Source organism: Xenopus laevis, chromosome 6S, assembly GCF_017654675.1.
Source record: "Xenopus laevis strain J_2021 chromosome 6S, Xenopus_laevis_v10.1, whole genome shotgun sequence".
Lineage (NCBI taxonomy): Eukaryota > Metazoa > Chordata > Amphibia > Anura > Pipidae > Xenopus > Xenopus laevis.
Genome location: NC_054382.1, coordinates 5,147,368 through 5,170,187, shown reverse-complemented (window position 1 = coordinate 5,170,187; position 22,820 = coordinate 5,147,368). Strand labels below are relative to the sequence as shown.

The 22,820-nt window shown below is 42.2% G+C and overlaps 1 protein-coding gene across 1 annotated transcript in view; it reads right to left on the bottom strand.

Annotated features, from left to right (window-relative positions):
• The window catches only part of wnt3a.S (Wnt family member 3A S homeolog), a 58,635-nt gene extending 39,408 nt beyond the window's left edge, over positions 1 to 19,227 (bottom strand). Inside the window, 1 exon segment of the mRNA NM_001085874.1 lies at positions 18,871 to 19,227. Coding sequence (NP_001079343.1) covers positions 18,871 to 18,941 — 71 coding nt within the window. The 5' untranslated portion in view covers positions 18,942 to 19,227.
• Between the last annotated feature and the right edge of the window lie 3,593 nt (positions 19,228 to 22,820).

Here is a 22,820-nt window from a genome sequence, read left to right as displayed (position 1 = left end):
GTTTTGAATGGAGATGGAAACTTAAGAAAGGTCCTGGCAAAAGGCTGTAATTTGTGACACGGAAAGCCAAGACAGGTGGGTAACATCTTATCCCCAAGTGAGGTCAATAGTGATGTAGTGAGAACATCCTGGTTGAATACTACTGGAACATTTAAGTGTGGTGCAATGCGATGCATAACTTGTACTTTCATGTTTAAATCAAAGGAGTTTACTAGTCGAAATACTAAAAAGAAGTTTAAGATTAAAGATTTCATTAATTGCAATTCGACATATATTGTCTATTTACTCACTTGTACAAAATGTGGTATTCAATATGTAGGCTGTACCTCTAGAAAGCTTAAGTGTCGGATGCGAGAACATATCAGCCAGATAGCCTCACGTAATTCCTCTACAGTGGTTTCGAGACATTTTCTTGCTTGTAGTAATGGGGACTGTTCTCACTTAAGGATTCAAGGGATAGAGAAAATCATCCCAACCACAAGAGGTGGAGATCGGATGCAGAGACTGTTTTACAGAGAAGCATATTGGATTTTTACATTAGAAACTAGACAGCCGCTAGGTTTGAACTTGCGTTTTGACATTTCCTGTCACGTCTAAAGTCCTGTATAAGATGAAAATGGGTTTTGTTGGTTGATTGGTTAGAGACTGGTTAGGATTAATGGTTAATGTTCCTGATCTTTAGTAGAATGGTTATGTTAGATGGATATGCAACTTGAGACAACGTTTTAGTATGGTATATTATTGATATTGAGTGGGTGGTTTGAGCAAATTTATATTACAATGAATTAATAACTCGATAAGGAAGTCATTTTGGAGGATTGAGAATCTAATGATTTAATAATGTAATAATTTATTAATTTAATAAGTTAAAATTTAATAATTTGAATTTGAATATTAATTGGCACATTAAAGTTATTGAAAATTGATGGATTAGTGCACAAATGTACATTGTGGCAATTTTTGGATATAGGTGAAGGTATAATTTCATTTAAATTAATTACATTAAGCGAGATATGGCATTTCATTTTAAAATATAGCGCATAAAAATTAAAATTAAAATTTTATTCAGTAAGGGCACTGATATTATTATGATTTTGTTCACTACTAGCGATTTATTATTAGCGCTTTATATATATGAATGGATTCGTTTTTCGTTTGCTTGTTTAATCACCCTTTGTTATAATTTAATTTGTAAAAAGCACATTAAGTTTTGGTGAACTTGTTTCAAGATAATAGTAATCTACTTTGGCATATTGCTTCGATCTTAAGCCTAATAAAGCTGATAACGGATCAGTTCTAATATTTTAGTTCAACCGTAAGACGTCTAGATGAAGCTCAAATAATGCTATTCTCTGGGTTTTTGCCGAAAGATGGTCTGGGTTGCGTCCCCTTCCTCTTTCCTTTTCCCTTTTAAACCTGATGCCTGATATAGATATAAATATGATATGCAATACAAGTCTATACCTAACATAAATCTCGCAATGTAAATGAATACTTCTGAATTTGATGCTAGATTTAAAGCGATTAAAGTTTATGTAAATTGTGATTCATTAACTTATCATTGTTAACTTACCATTATTAATTTTAGTGTTCTATCCACATAAATAATAGATTGTTTTGTGTATAAAAATTGTATAAAAATTATGTTAAGAAATATCATATTAACTGTGATTTATAAATTAATTATTTAACTTGATTTAAGAATATGTACAAAAGCAGAATTTTTTGTTTCAGCTGAAACAATTTTAGGGTTAAAAATTTAAAATTCAAATTTAGGATCACTGATTTATACGTCATATCCTTTTTATCTGTTAAAATGTTAGCTCACGGCTGTTTTCAATTATGCCTATGACTAAGTATCTACGGATACGAAACGCGTAAGGATCATTGTTTTAGCTGTTTCAATAAAGATCTTTTATTTTATCCGTTGGTCCATGGAGTGCGTGCTTCTTCGCTATCTACGTACTCTCGTGGACAGTGTAATTGTATGTACTCTCATGGACAATGTAATTGTATGTACTCTCATGGACAGTGTAATTGTATGTACTCTCATGGACAATGTAATTGTATGTACTCTCATGGACAGTGTAATTGTATGTACTCTCATGGACAATGTAATTGTATGTACTCTCATGGACAATGTAATTGTATGTACTCTCATGGACAGTGTAATTGTATGTACTCTCATGGACAATGTAATTGTATGTACTCTCATGGACAGTGTAATTGTATGTACTCTCATGGACAGTGTAATTGTATGTACTCTCATGGACAATGTAATTGTATGTACTCTCATGGACAGTGTAATTGTATGTACTCTCATGGACAATGTAATTGTATGTACTCTCATGGACAATGTAATTGTATGTACTCTCATGGACAGTGTAATTGTACGTACTCTCACTGACGTCCCAATAGGCTGCTTGATGGAGGACAATAAAGCCAGTTCTAGGCATCATTACTAATCCCCGTCTGTCATATAAACCACAAGAGCCTCAAGTGAATCTGGAAGTCTTTCAAATAGGATGAGAGGTGGGATTTTCAGCTATTTTTGAAAGCTATATTCTGCTAAAAAAAAAACAGACAATGTTTTTACATTTCTCAGTCATTGTTTTTTTACATTCTATGAATTTGTGCTTGAATTTTTGCTGAGAATTTCAGCAAAAATTCTTCCTCCAGACCTGATGTAAAGAGAATAACGGTAAACTTTTTTGAATGGAATATTTGTTACAACACTGACGATGAGGTTCCCTTTCCTCCAAATGTATAAATGGGGCTTTCTGTTTCCTTAAAGGAGAACTAAAGCCTAACTAAAGAAGTAGCTAGAAATGTTGTACATGATGTTTTGTGCATCTGTACCAGCCCAAGGCAACCACAGCCCTTTAGCAGTAAAGATCTGTGTCTCCAAAGATGCCCCAGTAGCTCCCCATCTTCTTTTCTGCTGATTCACTGATTCACATGCTCTGTGCTGCTGTCACTTACTGAGCTTAGGGAGCCACTCACAATATACAGTACACATAGAATAGAAATGTCACAGTATAAGGCTGATTAGTAATTAATACACATAATTACTACATGGCAGCACAGAAACCAGTGCAATTAGCATCAGAATTGAATAATCAGCAAACCTGTAGCATCAGCTTATATTACAGCCAGGGAAGCTCATTTTCTGCTGGATAATTAGTGACGAGCCCTAAGCTTAGCTTCTCAACAGCCAATCAGAGCCCACTGAGCATGTGAGTGTCACAGACACTTTCCAAGATGGTGACCCCCTGTGACAAGTTTGAAGTCCTGGATCATTGCTGCTATTGACAAGCTGAAACTTTAGCCTCGTGCAATAAGTTCACTATATAAAATATGCCATTTTAACCATATTCATTTTTATGGTTTAGTTCTCCTTTAAAAACTGCCATCAACCAATATTTTTAATATTATTGCAGTGAACTGTCAACCCTATCCTACTTTTTTCTTATAGCCTATATTTGTTTATGTACCAGCAAAGTTATCCAGTAATACAGATATCCATCAAGTTCAACCATCACTAATTCCTACATAACTTCTCCCTGATTCAGAGGAAGTTCAAAACACCCATGAAGTTCCTTTCCGGAACTTGGGGAAATAAACCTTCCCAATGGCAAAATTCCATTGATTTTGCACCTTAAAGGCAAGGTCAGCCCAAAAAGAAATCAATCCCAAATAAAAGAAAAAAATCATTCTAAGCAACTTCTGAACATACTGGTTATAATTTTTTAAATAAATCTAAAGTTAGGTATAAATATAATTGCTATTGATAGCTGTATCTTTGTGGCCATTTCTATTCCCTGCCCTGGCCGCTCTGCAGTTTGATACAATGTAACAGATCTGTCTGGGCTGGAGGAGAATCTGCAACATTGTTTTCAATCAGATCCAGGAGTAGAGAAATGGCCGGACAGACACTGCTTTCCATAACAATTACATCTACTCACAACTTGAAAACCAACCAACATTTATAATGAATGTATATTAGAAAGTTGCTTAGAATTACATTTTATTTTATTAGACAATTTTTGATTTTGGGGGTTTACTTGCCCTTTAGGATGAAACCTTTTAGCAAAGCAAGTAGCTGTGGCCAATTAGTTCCTGGCAATGTGAGTGACAGAACAGAAAGGATTTTGGAACATATAGGGGCAATGAATGATATACAATCTCTGTACTGTGGAAACATATCAGCTCTATATAAATACAAGGAAATAGATGCATAAATAATAAATAAATTACATTAAGAATGACACAAGCCATTATGACTGTATGCAACTTACTTGGTCTCTAATTCTGTTTCACCTTTTAATCCCATGGTGCTTTCTGATTTTTTGGTTTGTGGGAAAAGACATTAAGTACAAGGTCTGCATCAAAAGGGTCACAGGGGGCTACCTTGCCTGGGGCCACAATGTTTAAGAAATGTCAGGGGTTCAAGGAGGCTCTACTGGAATCTCTGTCAAACCAAACTCACAAAGGCAGAAAAAAAAATGGAAACAGGTTACAAATTCATTTCATTTTGGGATATATATTTTATATTTTTTTGGGGGGGAAATCAAATAGAAATCAGTTTAATTCAATGCATATGTATAATTTTAAAGCCCATGGTACAATATGTCAAAATCTGCCAGGAAATGCATTCCCCTGTGCAAGCAGAAAATGTAATGTCTAAATTAGGGGTGCACTGAATTCCAGATTTTATTCAGGATTCAGCCACATCTAAGCCTTTTTTAAGCAGGATTTGGATTTGAATGATTCCAAGTGCCTTTGCCAAACCAAATCCAAACCCTATACAATGGTAAAGATGTTTTGTGCGGCGCCACTGGGTATTCAACCAAGTTTGTTCTAGAGGATTTGGAGGGCTTCACTCAGTGCTGGACTGGGCCAGTGAAACACCGGGAAAAAACCCAGTGGGCCCCAGTCCTTGTGGTCCCCTCTGGCCCAGACCCGCTCCATAGTGCCAGCTCTTCTGACCTCCCCTCCCACCACCCGATTGCATAAAAGAAGACAAAAAGCAAGTACACGCCAGGGGGGGGGCAAAGGGAGCCCTGCGACTGGGGAGGGGGGCCCTTGGGAGGGGAAGGGGCCCTGATATGGTATCCCGGTGAGCCCTGACCCCTCCAGTATGGCCCTGTTTTCACCGCTGAAAGCTTGGTCAGTGGCATAACTACTGGGGGAGCAGGGGTTAGGATCGCACCAGGGTCTACTCCACCTCGGGGCCCACTGGAGACTGCGCCACTGCAAATGCAGTAAGGACACGGTGTGTCTGGTGGGGGGCCTGGTTTGCATGCTGTACCCAGGTCTGGAAGAGGATAGTAACATTACTGAGCCTGGTTCAGTGCATACCTAGTCTGGGACCCCCATTTATCAACATTCTCATTTTTGTGATTTTAGATATTTTTGAATAAACTCAAAATATTCTCTAAAATTACGAAGGACATGTCATTTATTAAAATATCTGAATATAAAAAGAAGTAATGAAAAAAAAACCATGGAATGATCTGAATTGAAATAGGAAAACCTCTAAAAATTTAAGGTTTTCAGAGAATTACTAGTGAAAAACAACAGAAAATCAGATAAAGGTCCAATAGGATTAGCGCAGCTCCCATTGTCTTCTATAGGGCCTTGACTGCTTTTACTTGTCCAAGTTTTGTATTAGAGTTTTTTTGTGGCTTTTGTACTTTCTGAAATTTTTGGAGAAATAGAAAGAAACCACCATCAGAAATTCAATTGTCAGTAAATAGGACCCTAAATGTTAATTTCTACATACAAATGGATTCCCCCATGCAAGTAGAAGATATAACTCAACCCGTTCCACTAGCAGGAACTGCATTCCCCTAAACAAACAAAAAATGTTCCGGCGTTCTTCTACTCAACATTACACAGCGCTTTCACTTCCATTAAATGTTACTTTTTGCTGATGTTATCTTTCAAACAGAGCCAAACGTGGCTTTTTTAACTATGAAAAGTTACTGTGTGAAGCTCCTGGAAAAGTTCTACGACAGAGAAGACAGATACGCCGACGCTAATGAGGCCGAGTGGAGACAAAGCCCTACTGAAAACTGAAAACAGAGCCCAAGCTGTGTCACCAGGAGAAGTGATTCAACGTAAAATATATCGGATGTGTTGAATGAAAAGGTAAATCATAACTAATCATTCTGGATAAACATGTAGAGGAGGAGGGTGATCTTATCTCAATGGGAATGTTTGATTCTCCAGCTCGGTGGGGAATACCCATATTACATAAGTCCAACTTGGGGCCTTTCGGTGGATAAGTGGATGAAAATGCATACAAACTGGTTGGGATACAATCAAACTGGATGGGATACAATCAAACTGGTTGGGATACAATCAAACTGGTTGGGATACTGGGTGGGATGCATTTAAACTGTTTGGGATGCAATCAAACTGGTTGGGATGTAATCAAACTGGTTGGGATGCAATAAAACTGTTTGGGATGCAATCAAACTAGTTGGGATGCAATCAAACTGGTTGGGATACAATCAAACTGGATGGGATACAATCAAACTGGTTGGGATACAATCAAACTGGTTGGGATACTGGGTGGGATGCATTTAAACTGTTTGGGATGCAATCAAACTGGTTGGGATGTAATCAAACTGGTTGGGATGCAATAAAACTGTTTGGGATGCAATCAAACTAGTTGGGATGCAATCAAACTGGTTAGGATACAATCAAACTGGTTGGGATACAATCAAATTGGTTGGTATACAATCAAACTGGTTGGTATACAATCAAACTGATTGGGATAAAGGCTTCATTACAATTATACTGTGAGAAGGGATTCAGCAGTAGATTTAGGGAATATTATTGGAATGTACAAGAACATAAACCTCCACATGACTGTTGTAAAAACTCAAGGTGTCTATAGTTCTCCTGGTGTGGCCCTATCTATTGCAGCTACCCCTGGACAGCAGGGCCTGACAACAGTGGGACAACAGGCAAAAAAACCAGTGGCCCCACCAGCCAAAGCCCATTCTCATGACCAGTCACCCCCTCAAGGTTTATCAGATAGAAAGAGGTAAGTGATATGTGACAAGGAATAATGCGGTGTACATGTGGGGTGGACATCGAAGGAACCCTGGTTGTTGCATGATAGGAGGTGTCTTGGTGTTTCAGCCCCAGTGGGCTTCCAATGCCCCAGTCCGATGCTACTGGTGAGGAACAAACTAATGTAGAAGTAGCATTTAGAACTTTGTAGCAGACTCAAATGAAAGCTTGGGAACATTTCTGGTGGCATCCCAACTGGGCTCAATATAATAGGCTGCACCATATACTCTAGTGGTACTTGTGTAGCCAATGCCATTGTTGGTCCTTTGCACATCGTTGTATCACTTATTTGCCCCTGGAATGCTCACAACTCTTTCTTGACACTCAGTAATGGCTTCAGTTTGGCTATCGCCCAAAAGGAGTCTGCCAAGCATTGTCCACCCAACAAGTGGGTATGATTATATTTGACTGGTAAAGAAACACCTGTGAGTTCCAATGTATTGACATTAAGGCTTTTCTATGAAAAGTCCAAATAAATGGCACAACAGTCACAGGGGCACACAGAGACCGGTGGCCACCTCCATGAATACAGCTCTGCCAGTATTTGGTAACAAATTGATGTCTCGGAGAGGGGGAGCAATATTATGGTTATAGGTCACCAGACCAGCTGAGATCTAGATGAAGCAAACATGATCTCCATGCCTACTAACATCAACACTTGAAAAGTTATTGGTGGAACCAGTAATTGCTATTGTTAATGTGACTGCAGTGATGTCATCAGTGAAACCTCAAAATTGCTTTAAACCCACAAAAGAAGTTGAAAAAACCCACAAACCACAGACAATTAAGTCAAGTTGCTAATTGTTACAGAATATTACTATAACTGTCCCTGATCTTCTGGGAAGTTTCCCTCTAGATGTTGGAACATTGTTGGTGGCATTGGCTTCCACTCACAAGAGCGTTAGTGTGGTCGGGCACTTATATTTTGGATTTAGTCGGGTTCACAGTCGGGAGTTCCAGTTCATCTCACAGGTGATGGATTAAGGTTAGAAGTCAAGTCTTTGCACATGGAGGCATGAGTGTTGAAACAAGAGCCTTCCCCAAATCATTGCCACAAAGAAGAAAGCATGGAATTGTGATGGCCATTGTACACCGTAGCCTTAAGGTTTCCTCTCCATGAACCAGGGGTGGAACTTCAGATGAAGCAGACCCTTCAGAGGGGCTCAGGGGTGTTGAGGGCTCAGTAAAGTCCTAAAAAATTGCAACTTCTATATATCTATTTAGAATCGGTCAACTTTTGTTTAGGGGCCCTAAATTAAATATGCTTGTGAGGCCCAGTAACATGTAGTCATACCACTGCCAGGGGCCTTGTCCCAAACCATTAAGAATATTAGCAGATAGTGTCCTCCTGACATCTGCCCAACCCAACACTAGATGCTGAAATGCCACTTCTCCAGAGTCCAATGGCAGTGCCCTTTACCCCCCACCAGCCAACACTTGGTATTGCATGTGGTTAGACCCATTTGGATTTGCAGAAAATTCGCGGTCAACAATTCGCCAAATGCAATAAAGTCTATGGGCAACCAATATTTTTTCTTGACGCTCTACAAATTTTTGATACGTCACATTTTTTTTCACCCATATGCCCGTCTTTTTGGTGGAGAAACCTCAGCTCATCATTAGTGTTGAGCTTCTGATCATCCTTAAAACCAGCCCCGCTACCTAAAAATAGTTGCTATTTGCTTCTGTTTTGGCCTTAACAATTGAGACTTATTAGACGACATGTCCAGAAACTTTTGTCTGTAGTGGGTAGGGATGGGTGAATTTTTTCTCTGTGAAAATGACGCCCATAGACTTGTATGGCGTTGAGCGACCAAAAGAAAATGGTTTGGGTCAAAAAAAATTCGCTGTGCATCAAAATAAATTCAACGCCCATAGACTTTAATGTCTGCGCTATTTCGCTGGCGGCGAATTCTTGGCGGAGCAAAATGGGTCAAATTCGCCCAAGCCTAGTAGTGGGTACTTGCCGAACGTGTTTGTTGCCATTTAGAAAAAGGCCGTCCATGTATATTTGGGGCGTGAAAAGCTCATGTCAGCAGCGGTGCACAGGTTCGAGACTGCTCAGGAGAGCGCTGGTGTGAGTTGTTATTAAATCCCTCTGAATAAAATGATTTACATTCTCTCAGGTGCTGCCTGGGGACGTGCTGGAAAGGGCACCCCTATATGTATGGAAATCCCTCCGACTTCACCTCTACATAACAACACGTGTTTATTCCCCAACTTGTTCTGCCTTTATTTTCTCTGAGCAGTTTCTCTTCTGCAAGGTATAGGGTTGTGGGTCATTTATTAGAGGCGGACATTGTTTATATGGGCACCACTGTAGCATGGAGGGCTCTTAAAGGGGATACAAACCCAAAAATATTATTTAGTACAAAGAAAATAAACGTCATTGGAAGCGACTTTCCAATATTGATTCATTACATCTCAGTATCTGTCACTGCTATTCCTGCACTGCTGCTCCTGAATACACACATCAGCTATAGGTCATATATAGGTGCAGCTTTATAGTCACTGCTGGGGCCTAGTTTGAGTGTCAGTCCAGACCTGGTACAGGGGGTAGTGGTTTCATTCCCAATAGGTATTCCTCTGTACTAAGCACAATTCAGCAGGAACAGTCCCCTAACTTTGCTCATAGTCTGTACAGAGAGATCCCATAAAACTATGGCAGCATAGGTATTCCCTGTACTAAGCACAATTCAGCAGGAACAGTCCCCTAGGTTTGCTCATAGTCTGTACAGAGAGATCCCATAAAACTATGGCAGCATAATTATTCGCCTGTACTAAGCACAATTCAGCAGGAACAGTCCCCTAAGTTTGCTCATAGTCTGTACAGAGAGATCCCATAAAACTATGGCAGCATAGGTATTCCCCTGTACTAAGCACAATTCAGCAGGAACAGTCCCCTAAGTTTGCTCATAGTCTGTACAGAGAGATCCCATAAAACTATGGCAGCATAGGTATTCCCTGTAATAAGCACAATTCAGCAGGAACAGTCCCCTAAGTTTGCTCATAGTCTGTACAGAGAGATCCCATAAAACTATGGCAGCATAGATATTCCCCTGTACTAAGCACAATTCAGCAGGAACAGTCCCTAAGTTTGCTCATAGTCTGTACAGAGAGATCCCATAAAACTATGGCAGCATAGGTATTCCCCTGTACTTAGCACAATTCAGCAGGAACAGTCCCCTAAGTTTGCTCATAGTCTGTACAGAGAGATCCCATAAAACTATGGCAGCATAGGTATTCCCTGTACTAAGCACAATTCAGCAGGAACAGTCCCCTAAGTTTGCTCATAGTCTGTACAGAGAGATCCCATAAAATTATGGCAGCATAGGTATTCCCTGTACTAAGCACAATTCAGCAGGAACAGCCCCTAAGTTTGCTCATAGTCTGTACAGAGATATCCCATAAAACTATGACAGCAGAGGTATTCCCTGTACTTAGCACAATTCAGCAGGAACAGTCCCCTAGGTTTGCTCATAGTCTGTACAGAGAGATCCCATAAAACTATGGCAGCATAATTATTCGCCTGTACTAAGCACAATTCAGCAGGAACAGTCCCCTAAGTTTGCTCATAGTCTGTACAGAGAGATCCCATAAAACTATGGCAGCATAGGTATTCCCCTGTACTAAGCACAATTCAGCAGGAACAGTCCCCTAAGTTTGCTCATAGTCTGTACAGAGAGATCCCATAAAACTATGGCAGCATAGGTATTCCCTGTAATAAGCACAATTCAGCAGGAACAGTCCCCTAAGTTTGCTCATAGTCTGTACAGAGAGATCCCATAAAACTATGGCAGCATAGGTATTCCCTGTAATAAGCACAATTCAGCAGGAACAGTCCCCTAAGTTTGCTCATAGTCTGTACAGAGAGATCCCATAAAACTATGGCAGCATAGATATTCCCCTGTACTTAGCACAATTCAGCAGGAACAGTCCCTAAGTTTGCTCATAGTCTGTACAGAGAGATCCCATAAAACTATGGCAGCATAGGTATTCCCTGTACTAAGCACAATTCAGCAGGAACAGCCCCTAAGTTTGCTCATAGTCTGTACAGAGATATCCCATAAAACTATGACAGCATAGGTATTCCCTGTACTTAGCACAATTCAGCAGGAACAGTCCCCTAAGTTTGCTCATAGTCTGTACAGAGAGATCCCATAAAACTATGGCAGCATAGGTATTCCCTGTACTAAGCACAATTCAGCAGGAACAGCCCCTAAGTTTGCTCATAGTCTGTACAGAGATATCCCATAAAACTATGACAGCATAGGTATTCCCTGTACTTAGCACAATTCAGCAGGAACAGTCCCCTAAGTTTGCTCATAGTCTGTACAGAGAGATCCCATAAAACTATGGCAGCATAGGTATTCCTCTGTACTAAGCACAACTCAGCAGGAACAGTCCCCTAAGTTTGCTCATAGTCTGTACAGAGAGATCCCATAAAACTATGGCAGCATAGGTATTCCCTGTACTAAGCACAATTCAGCAGGAACATATACTGATTATACACAAATTATACACAGACACCTTGGGCATCACATATAGGCAGGTGGCACCTCCGCTCTCCATGGTTCTGAACAGAGAGTGATAACAATACAGGAATATCGGGTGCCCCATTCACAATCATAGGAACCCCCACATTTGCTTATATGCGTCTCTAATTCTGACAGTGGGGTTTGTCGGCTTGTACTACATTTTTTTAAAATCCAAAGAACTGGATCCAGATGTAGCCACTAGCCAATGAAAGCATTAGAAATTCACTGACCCGGAACAGCTTGTAGCCAATCACAGCATTACAACAATGACAGGAATAGAGCCTACAGCCAATCAGAGTACTATACCCCCCAAGACAGCGTTACATTCATAAGGATATAGATACAGGTCTCTCAGCTCCAAAACATCAAACCCCTAAATTTGCCCAACTCTTGCACTTTGCCTCTTTGCTATATCTTAGGGGCCACAGCAAACGCCACTGAATGTCTCATATTGGTTTAATGAGGGTTTGGTGTAATATACAAGTACAATATAGAGGGGAATATACAGAATATCTTCTCTGTGCCGGCTTGTTACAGACAGAGCAGATATTCACATATTGTATCTCAGCTGCTGCAGATAAACAGGGAGCTGGGCTGCATTTCATTATTCACATCAGTCACATGTAGTGAAGTTTCCTGCTGAGAGGAGCGACCCCGTATGATGAGTGAGTGTGGGAGGGAGAGAAACCCAGGGAGCAGCACTCACTTCTCTGTATATTATAACTCTGCCCCAGCTCTCTCATCTCATCTCTGCTATACACATCTAATGGCAAGCTCTTAGGCACAGACCCACCTCACTCATCTGATCTCTCCTATACACATCTAATGGCAAGCTCTTAGGCACAGACCCAGCTCTCTCATCTGATCTCTGTTATACACATCTAATGGCAAGCTCTTAGGCACAGAGCCCCAGTGTAGGTTTTGTACTAAGCACAAATGAATGAGGAGTAACAGTCCCATGTAGGAAGCCACAAAGAAACTGGATATAATATTATAGTAAATTCACATGGTGCCGCATCATCATTAGTCTCTGCTATGGGATCAGCTCTGTATTATATGAGATATATTGGGGCAGCACATGGGCATCACCTTGGACACCCCTTAGTTATGTGGGGGCACCAATAGGCAGAAGGTATTATTGATCCATGTTACTTACAGCCTTGTGTGTGAGAGAGCTGCTGCAGGCTGTGCTGGATTTCTCATTCAGTGCATTTATAGAATACAGCAAATCCCAGAGGGGATGGACTGGGATATGTCGGGGGGCTGGGATGTGTCGGGGGGGGCTGGGATGTGTCGGGGGGCTGAGTGCGGTGGCTCCCCAGTAAGTGCACAATAGGGAGAGAGGAGAGAGAGGAATTGTATTGTGCCGGTATAAGAAGTATCACATCACTGTCAGGAGGCTCAGTTCCCCTTTATCCCGGGGTGATACATTGAGTGTAATGGGACAGTCTGAACAAGACGTATTTGGGTTAAGGACTCCCCCCCCCTCAATGGCCCCCAATAAATAATGAACACGCAGATAAAAGGGCAACTCACTGTGTTACTGTTACTAGTTGATCATTACACACAATAGAAAGAGCTCGGCGGAGGCTGCCAGGTGTTGTGGGGATGGAGTGTAAGCTCCTGTGCAAGAGTCAGTGCTACAATACAAGAGTGCGTTGTTACATCACATTCTCTGGCTGCAGGGAAAGGAATTCTTTGTACATTTACTTTCCACTTTCTTTATCTGACACATGGGAGATACTAAATGCACCAAAAACCACTTTAATAACCCAAAAATAATGTCTATTCCTATTCTCTCTCTCTCTGGCTGGTCCCGACTCTTTCAACAATGGAGCAAAAGTCATTTCTCCACCAGCCAAGACTCTGATTCCCATGATGCCCTGCAGGTTCCTTCCCAGGTCTGTTGCCTACAGAACATGCAAAGCATTATGGGAACTGCAGACTCCAGCTGAGACTTCTGGGTACAAAGCAACAACTGGCACACGAACAACCAGGATACTGGGTAATGCGGGACTCGCCTGCAAGAGCTTACAATCTAATAGACAGACAGGAAGCCAATGGGCTGATAAACAGGTGTGAATGGAGTGGAGCATATCAGTGAGCAGAAGCTGCAGGCGCAGGGGATGAGTCTGTGCAGGAAAGTATTTGATTCATTGGCTGCGCTGTTGCTGCTGTTGTTGTTGCGGCTGTTGCTGAGGAGGTGCAGCAGGTGAGGAGTAGTAGTAGTAGTAACTTGCAGTGCAGGGGGCGGGGCTGACAGGGGAATAGTTACAGTGCTGCGCAGGTATTGGTGGAATGTCTCCTCCCCACACACAGGCTGCTAATTACACACTGCTAATTACACACCTGCTAATTACAGGGAATAAATGATTGGCCCCTTTATTCACTGCACTCCAGGTGTTCCTGGTAATTTGCATCTATTGCTTCTAATTGTCCCTCCCTCTCCCTGTCACACCTGGGATACATTCCTGCCACATCAGTCCTTAGCAACAGAGACCCAGTCCTTAGCAACAGAGCCCCAGTCCTTAGCAACAGAGACCCAGTCCTTAGCAACAGAGACCCAGTCCTTAGCAACAGAGCCCCAGTCCTTAGCAACAGAGCCCCAGTCCTTAGCAACAGATGTCTGATGAAGGGGCACGCCCCCGAAACGTTACATTATTTGACGAAATAAACGTGCAGGGGAGATCCCCGCTACACTGACCTGTGTTGTTTGGCTAACCTTCTTTACTGATATCGTTGGGAGAGGCGCCGACCCCTCCAGCCAGCACCGGGCAACTATCCTCAGGAGAGACTCAGGGGAAATTAGGTATTTGTGTTGCTGCTTAGCAACAGAGCGCCAGTCCTTAGCAACAGAGCCCAAGTCCTTAGCAACAGAGCCCCAGTCCTTAGCAACAGAGCGCCAGTCCTTAGCAACAGAGCCCAAGTCCTTAGCAACAGAGCGCCAGTCCTTAGCAACAGAGCCCCAGTCCTTAGCAACAGAGCGCCAGTCCTTAGCAACAGAGCCCAAGTCCTTAGCAACAGAGCCCCAGTCCTTAGCAACAGATGTCTGATGAAGGGGCACGCCCCCGAAACGTTACATCATTTGACGAAATAAACGTGCAGGGGAGATCCCCGCTACACTGACCTGTGTTGTTTGGCTAACCTTCTTTACTGATATCGTTGGGAGAGGCGCCGACCCCTCCAGCCAGCACCGGGCAACTATCCTCAGGAGAGACTCAGGGGAAATTAGGTATTTGTGTTGCTGCTTAGCAACAGAGCGCCAGTCCTTAGCAACAGAGCCCAAGTCCTTAGCAACAGAGCCCCAGTCCTTAGCAACAGAGCGCCAGTCCTTAGCAACAGAGCCCAAGTCCTTAGCAACAGAGCGCCAGTCCTTAGCAACAGAGCCCCAGTCCTTAGCAACAGAGCGCCAGTCCTTAGCAACAGAGCCCAAGTCCTTAGCAACAGAGCCCCAGTCCTTAGCAACAGAGCCCAGTCCTTAGCAACAGAGCCCCCCCCCCAATATTTCATGGCTGTCTGCGCTGCTGCACGAGGTCTCAGCTAAATAATCACGGCTATAGGGCCCAGAATCAGGGGCCCGTGACTGACACAGTCATTGTTACACACAGTTGTACAGTTACATCTTCTTACTATACACACGGCCCCTTCTCAACATCATTCACTGTTACACAACTCATTTATAATAAATACCTTACCATCAGCCTGCCCACAAGAGCTTACAATCTAAAGGTGAAATTCCACCTGCAGTGGCTCTAAGGGCCCAGACTGCCCACACCCCCTGTTACTCCCTGCACATCTGTCAGCCAGAAGCTGTTGGGAGTCCTGGGCAGCAATTGTTTGTTGGATACCCCCTAACCTGGAATAGCAACAGCTTCTGGCTGATATATCTGTATATAATAATAATAATAATAATAATAATAATAATAATAATAATAATAATAATAATAATATGACTTTATATAGACTGAAGCAAAGTGATTGGAGTGACTGGGAGACAGAGGAAACTGCTGACAGGGATGAGATGCACAAAGTAGAGACTCTTTAGGTTGGGGTAGTACAGACAGGGGTAGTACATACAGGGGTAGTACAGACAGTGGTAGTACATACAGGGGTAGTACAGACAGGGGTAGTACAGACAGGGGTAGTACAGACAGGGGTAGTACAGACAGGGGTAGTACAGACAGTGGTAGTACATACAGGGGTAGTACAGACAGGGGTAGTACAGACAGGGGTAGTACATACAGGGGTAGTACAGACAGGGGTAGTATAGACCAGGGTAGTAGAACAGACAGGGGTGGTACAGACAGGAATAGTACAGACAGGGGTAGTAGTACATACAGGGGTAGTACAGACAGGGGTAGTACAGACAGGGGTAGTACAGACAGGGGTAGTACATACAGGGGTAGTACATACAGGGGTAGTACAGACAGGGGTAGTAGTACATACAGGGGTAGTACAGACAGGAATAGTACAGACAGGGGTAGTAGTACATACAGGGGTAGTACAGACAGGGGTAGTACAGACAGGGGTAGTACATACAGGGGTAGTACAGACAGGGTTAGTAGTACATACAGGGGTAGTACAGACAGGGGTAGTACAGACAGGGGTAGTACAGACAGGGGTAGTACATACAGGGGTAGTACAGACAGGGGTAGTAGTACATACAGGGGTAGTACAGACAGGGGTAGTACAGACAGGGGTAGTACATACAGGGGTAGTACAGACAGGGGTAGTATAGACCAGGGTAGTAGAACAGACAGGGGTGGTACAGACAAGGGTAGTACAGACAGGGGTAGTAGTACATACAGGGGTAGTACAGACAGGGGTGGTACATACAGGGGTAGGAGTAGGACAGGGTCTCTATACATGTGGGTCAGTAAGTGACAGGACTAGAATAGATGTGGAGGATTTGGGGGTGAGTGTGACACTGACAGATGATACCGACCCCTCTCTGCTGCCACATGTCTCTCCTTCATTTCTCTCTGTGCCCCCAGTGTATAATTATATGTGACGTGAGACTCCCTGACTGGCAGTTGAGTGAGTTTGGCACCAGCACAGGATCCCTGGGCACCTCTGTACAGGTAAGTGCCCCCCCCACATACACAGACTTTCCCCAGAAATAAAAGGCAGGATACGATCCATGTACCCCCCTAACCTGTAACATATCTGGGGACAGTGCACTCTAATCCCACTGCTGCTACTGCTGCTGCACTCTAATCTCCCTGTTACTGCACTCTAATGTCACTGTTACTGCACTCTAATCTCACTGTTACTGCACTCTAATGTCACTGTTACTGCACTCTAATGTCACTGTTACTGCACTCTAATCTCACTGTTACTGCACTCTAATCTCACTGTTACTGCACTCTAATCTCACTGTTACTGCACTCTAATCTCACTGTTACTGCACTCTAATCTCCCAGTTACTGCACTCTAATCTCACTTTAACGGCACTCTAATGTCACTGTTACTGCACTCTAACGTCACTGTTACTGCACTCTAATGTCACTGTTACTGCACTCTAATCTCCCTGTTACTGCACTCTAATGTCACTGTTACTGCACTCTAATCTCCCTGTTACTGCACTCTACTGATCATTTTCCCTGGGAAAATCCATATGAGAACATTCCAATGGGAGCGCTGCAATAAGGACACTCTGGGTGCAGGTACCTGACAGTTTGGCAGTTGTTGGCAGTTTGGCAGCTAAAGGAAAGTGAATGAAACAGAAAAGTGTGGGGCAGCTGAATCCTCTCATGTCTCTGCACTTGCCCTTTACTGCTCCCCACACATGAATCCGATTGGCTCTGTCCTGCCCTCAGTGGGGTTATACATCGATTGTTAGCTCTGTGGGCTACAGTATTAAGCTCCCCTCACACGTGAATAACTACAGGCTGATGTTCCCCCATGACCGATCTTCCCAGTAGCGCTGAGTCTGTACTGACAATAGCGACTGCGCCACATTCGCACCAAATCCACTCAGACAATTCTGCTCCATCCCAAATACAAAGTTACAACAAGTCTCACCGCGGCGATTTCTCACTCCTACACCTGCCGACCCCCCCCCCCATCTGGGCAAATCCCCCGCTGTAAATGCGCTTTATACTTGCGCCACTTCCATAGCACTAAGCGCTAAACACACAGACATTGCGCTTGTCTCCCAGACCTCTATCTGCGCCCGGCACTGACTCTGTCCCAGGATTAAAACTCTGCGCTTTGATCAAGTTACAACCAATCTCTCTTTCTTCCCACATCAACGACCCCTCAACCGTCACTGCACCGACCCCTCAACTCAGTGTCACTTACTGCACCGACCCCTCACTGCATCAGGCTGACACCCAGTCTGCCCCAGTAAAGTAGACACTCACCGTCTCTTCCTCACACTCTCCCTCAGCGGATCAAACTGACAGTTGCTGTACCTACTCTTACTTCTCTGCCCAATTTACACTCATCAGCTGTCAGTGTTGATTCTGCCCCACTGGGTCCAATCCCCGGGGCTGGTAGAATTTAGGGGGGGGGGGGGTTCCTGTTTCTCCAGTGTGACACTAAACTGCCGGCTGGAGGTTTCTGGCAAGTCTGGGGAAAACTAACTGCCGGCAATCGCCTCCTAACTGTCACCTCCAGCTCCTCTCGTTACACAGGAACGTTTATCAGTCCGAGATCCCCCTGAAACCCCTGTGTCCACTACTGGATCCGCTTGTGCTGATCTGATACTTTGTGTCTCTGCTCCTCACCGACACCTTCAATTCAATTCATAAGGAGATTGAGCTTTACCCCCAACTGCCACCAACTCCAGTACAGACTCCTCACCCCCAGTCTCTGCCTCTGCAGCAGATGCGATTTCTACTTTATTGGGCAAAATAAATGGAATTATTCTCCTGTAATATCTGGGCTCTTCCCTTCTCTCTCAGTTTTACCTGCTTGTCAGTTCCTTCCAATAACCTGCTGCCCCCCATCTCTCTGCTGCAGCCCGTACTGCTATCAGTGTGAGTCATTAGCCCTCCATTCAACCCCAGGATCAAAGCGACCAACTGCAACCTGATTGTGCAAATCCCTGAGCTCTCTGTTCACAACGTGGATCCAATCCCTGATCCTTCCAACAAACCTCTGCCTTATTATTATTATTATTATTATTATTATTATTATTATTATCCCTCGTGCTAAATAATGACATTTAACCAAATCCCCAAAACATTATTCCCACAACCCCCCCCCCTTCCAAAAAATAGAAAATAAAATGCAGACTTACCACCAGATTGGGTAAGTAGCCAGGACTTGGTGCAGCCCAATGATGAGGAGCAAATATCCAAAGCAGCCCATCTCCAAAATGAATCAAAAATAATAATAATAATAATAACAACAATAATATAAAAAATACAGAACAAAAAATAATCGATTAAATATTCGGCGGATTCAGTTTCCCAGCGATCCCTTGTGTTTGTAAAAAAAAAATCATTAAAGAGGTGAAAAATAATATTTAAAAAGAAATCACAAAAAATAAAACCATTGATATATAAATAAAATATGAGCTGAGAGTAGAGGAGGGAGCTGAGCCCCAGCAGGTAGACTTTGTCTCTCCTTATAAAGAAGCTCAGGGAGTTCACTGCTCCCACCCTCTATACACTGACACACTCACACACACACACAGTCACACTCTGACACACACAGACAAAAATTACACACAAAAAAAAAAAGTTACTGGCTGAGTTTAAGGAGCCAATCAGCAGTTTTCGCCATAGGGAAATTCTTAAGACGCAGCTCCCAGTCTGTCAGTGAGGAATGAACTAATTGCCAAGAGATTTTAATAATCATTATGGCAACTCCACTGATACAATTAAGGGGTGGTGGAAGATTTAAGGGTTTTTAAACAGACCCCTGAGGATCATCTAACTATAACAATCTGCCCACAGAACAAACTCTACTTGTAGGAGAGAAATAAAAAGAAAAAAAATCCAGCCGCGTTAAAACGCAAATTTATTTTTCGCCTTTACGAAAAAGCCGCGTTTTTATTCCCCCTTTTTTTTATCCTCTTCCCATTTCTGCCCTCGCTCTTCTTCACTGAAACCGTTTCCTAAGGATTTCTTACTAATAAAACCCCCCTCTCTCTATATTTCTATATCTGTATCGATTTTATTCTTTATCATTTAACCAAAAAATAATCCAAACCATTTCGATTAAAGAATTATAATTAATTATTTCTTATTTTTCACTCTATTTTATTACACAAACGAGATATCAGCAAAGCAAAACGAAAGTGACTGAAGGAGAAAGAACAAAAGCAGAGGGTCAATTTATATTTTATTTTCGCACAGTGGCAACTTTATCTACTGGAACAGATAGAACTACAATTAGGGCTCCAATCCCTCTGTCTGAATATTTATTTATTCTTTTCTGATACAACAATCTTTAAATTATTCCCTCTTATTTTTGAACTGCCAAATTTTGAATTTAGATTTGTAATAATAATAATATTAATAATGGTAATAATAATAATAATAACAATAATTATACTAATAATAATAGTAATGATAATAACAATAATAACAATAATAATAATGGTAAAAATAATAATAACAATAATAATAGCAATAATGATAATAAAAACAATAATGATACTAATAAAGATACTAATAATAATAGTAATGATAATAATAACAATAATAATAATAATAATAATGGTAATAATAATAATAACAATAATGATACTAATAATGATACCAATAATAATAGTAATGATAATAATAATAATAATAATAATAATGGTAAAAATAATAACAATAATAATAGCAATAATGATAATAAAAAGCAATAATGATACTAATAATAATAGTAATGATAATAATAACAATAATAATAATAATAATAACCATTTACAAATAAAATTCATGAGGAATTAAAGAAATCCATATATGCTTCTCATGATGAAATCCCTCCCTGAATTATTTAAGAAGAATTAAGTGCATCTGCTGATAAATAGATGTCCCCCTAAAGGGTTAATATTTAGGACATGGAGAGACTGAGTTTGGGGGGGGGGGTTGATTTGGGAAGATGACAGTTTTGTTTCTCCACCTAATATCCTTCTCTGTAGACTGAATTTTTATTCTGCAAATCTAAGTTATTTCCCCACTATTAACCCCACTATTAACCCCATGTCAGCCCAGCAACACTCATCTCAATAATTTCATTCAAATTGCTGCCTGAACCATCATTTCCCATTGGCTGATTCCCCATTTCCCTCCACCCCTTCACTTCCAGCCTCATCTTGGCTTCTCTAATGCAAACACGTCTGCCCTTTCATTTTGGTGTCCCACCACTTAAAAGGGGAAGTTAACCCTCTCATTGTAATGCAGCACTTGATCCACAGGACAGATAAGTTATTGAACTGATCCAGCTGATTGAAAGTAAAGGTAACACTCCACAGTATCAGCCACAATGAATTGTGCAGCAGGCAAAAGAGAAAAATATTTAAAACGGAAAAATATTATAATGCTGACCCCCCCCCCAAATCCAAAGGGCAGACGCCATGTTTCAATCACCTGGAAAAGGACAATATAATCTTGAACTGATATGGGATTAGATCAGTCACTGGAATATATAACAATATAGTAATTACTGTAACCCTGTGATTATAATATTATTCCTATACCGGAATGAGAATATTTTATACAATATATTTTTTTTTTTTAAAAGGTTTTTATTTAACATTTTCACAACACAACAGCACAAACACAAAGTTGCAATGCTATGACCATACAAATAAGATGACATAATTAGTAAATTATACACAGCAGGAGTACATAGTAAGGCACATTCCAATAGTCAATTGGAGGAAACTTAACTCAGAGGGGAATAAATGGCATTGGGAGAGTAGTTACATGAGGCAATTACCTATGTAGTCTTAGAGGGTAACCTCTGGATTGACATCCAGCCAGGGGTCCCAAACCTTTTCAAACTTCTGGGGGCACCGTCTGGCCAGATAGGTTAATTTAATAGCTGGCAGGATACTGTTTACTAACCTGACCCATTGTTGGACCTGTGGGGGAAGGGGACTCATCCACTTCATTGCCACATGTTTCTTGGCATAGAAGTACAGTGATTTTAGTAGGGTGCGGGTCTTAATCAGTGGGGCCGTGTCCTCTAGTACTCCCAGCAAGCATACCTCCGGGGCAAGAATGCCAGGTAATAGGACTTGCTCATTAATGTATTGCACTACTTCTGCCCAGTATTTATATACCACCGGACACGCCCACAGCAAGTGGAAGAAGCCTGAATCTGGTGAATTGCATTTCGGACACGAAGCGGTAGGGTTCCTGCCCATTACTTTTAGCCTTAGCGGTGTGATATACGTCCTGTGAATGATTCTGTACTGTACCATCTTATCTTTGGTGGAGATTAGATAGTCATATAACCCCTCAGTTGCCTCTGCCCACATCTCATCGCTCAAGTGGGGCATGTCGACAGCCCATTTACTTCTCACTTTGTCAAAGGGTTTCCCCAGGCTAGGTGTCAGGGACTTATATAGTACAGAAATTAGTTTGCTCGGGTCTGGATCCCACAGTCTATTTTCATAGGATGAGGTCGCTGTGTTTGGTGTTAGAGACCCAAATTGTGAATGAAACACATGGCGCAGCTGGAAATACCGGAATAGCTGTATATCGGGCTGACTTAGTCGCTCTCTTAATTGGCCCAGGGTGGGAAAGGTGCCCTCCACTCAGGCCCGGATTTGTGGGAAGGCCACCTAGGCCCGGGCCTAGGGCGGCAGGATTTTAGGGGGGCGGCATGCTGTCCAACCACACCCACATTGGTTCGAAAACACTGGGGATGCACAGGAGATACAATCTCCATGAAAATTTGCACAAATAAAGGGGAGGGGACAGGGGCGACAAATTGCAGTGGGCCTAGGGGCGTCCGCTATGTAAATCCGGCCCTGCCTCCACTAGTAAGTCCTTCAGATGACGGACTCCCACTTTGGGCCAGTAATGAAAATCAGGTAAGCGGGCAAAACTTGTGAAATTAGAATTTCTCCAAAGTGGTGCATTTGGAGAAGGTTGGGGGTGTGACTTGGATACTATTTGCGTGGCAAGCGCCCATATTTTCTGTGGAACTGATAAAACAGGTGGCAGTTCAGGGGTGTCCCTGGCTTTCCTATAAGGCGCATTTCTCAATGCTTCGAGGGATCCCGCCATAGTGGCATGCAGT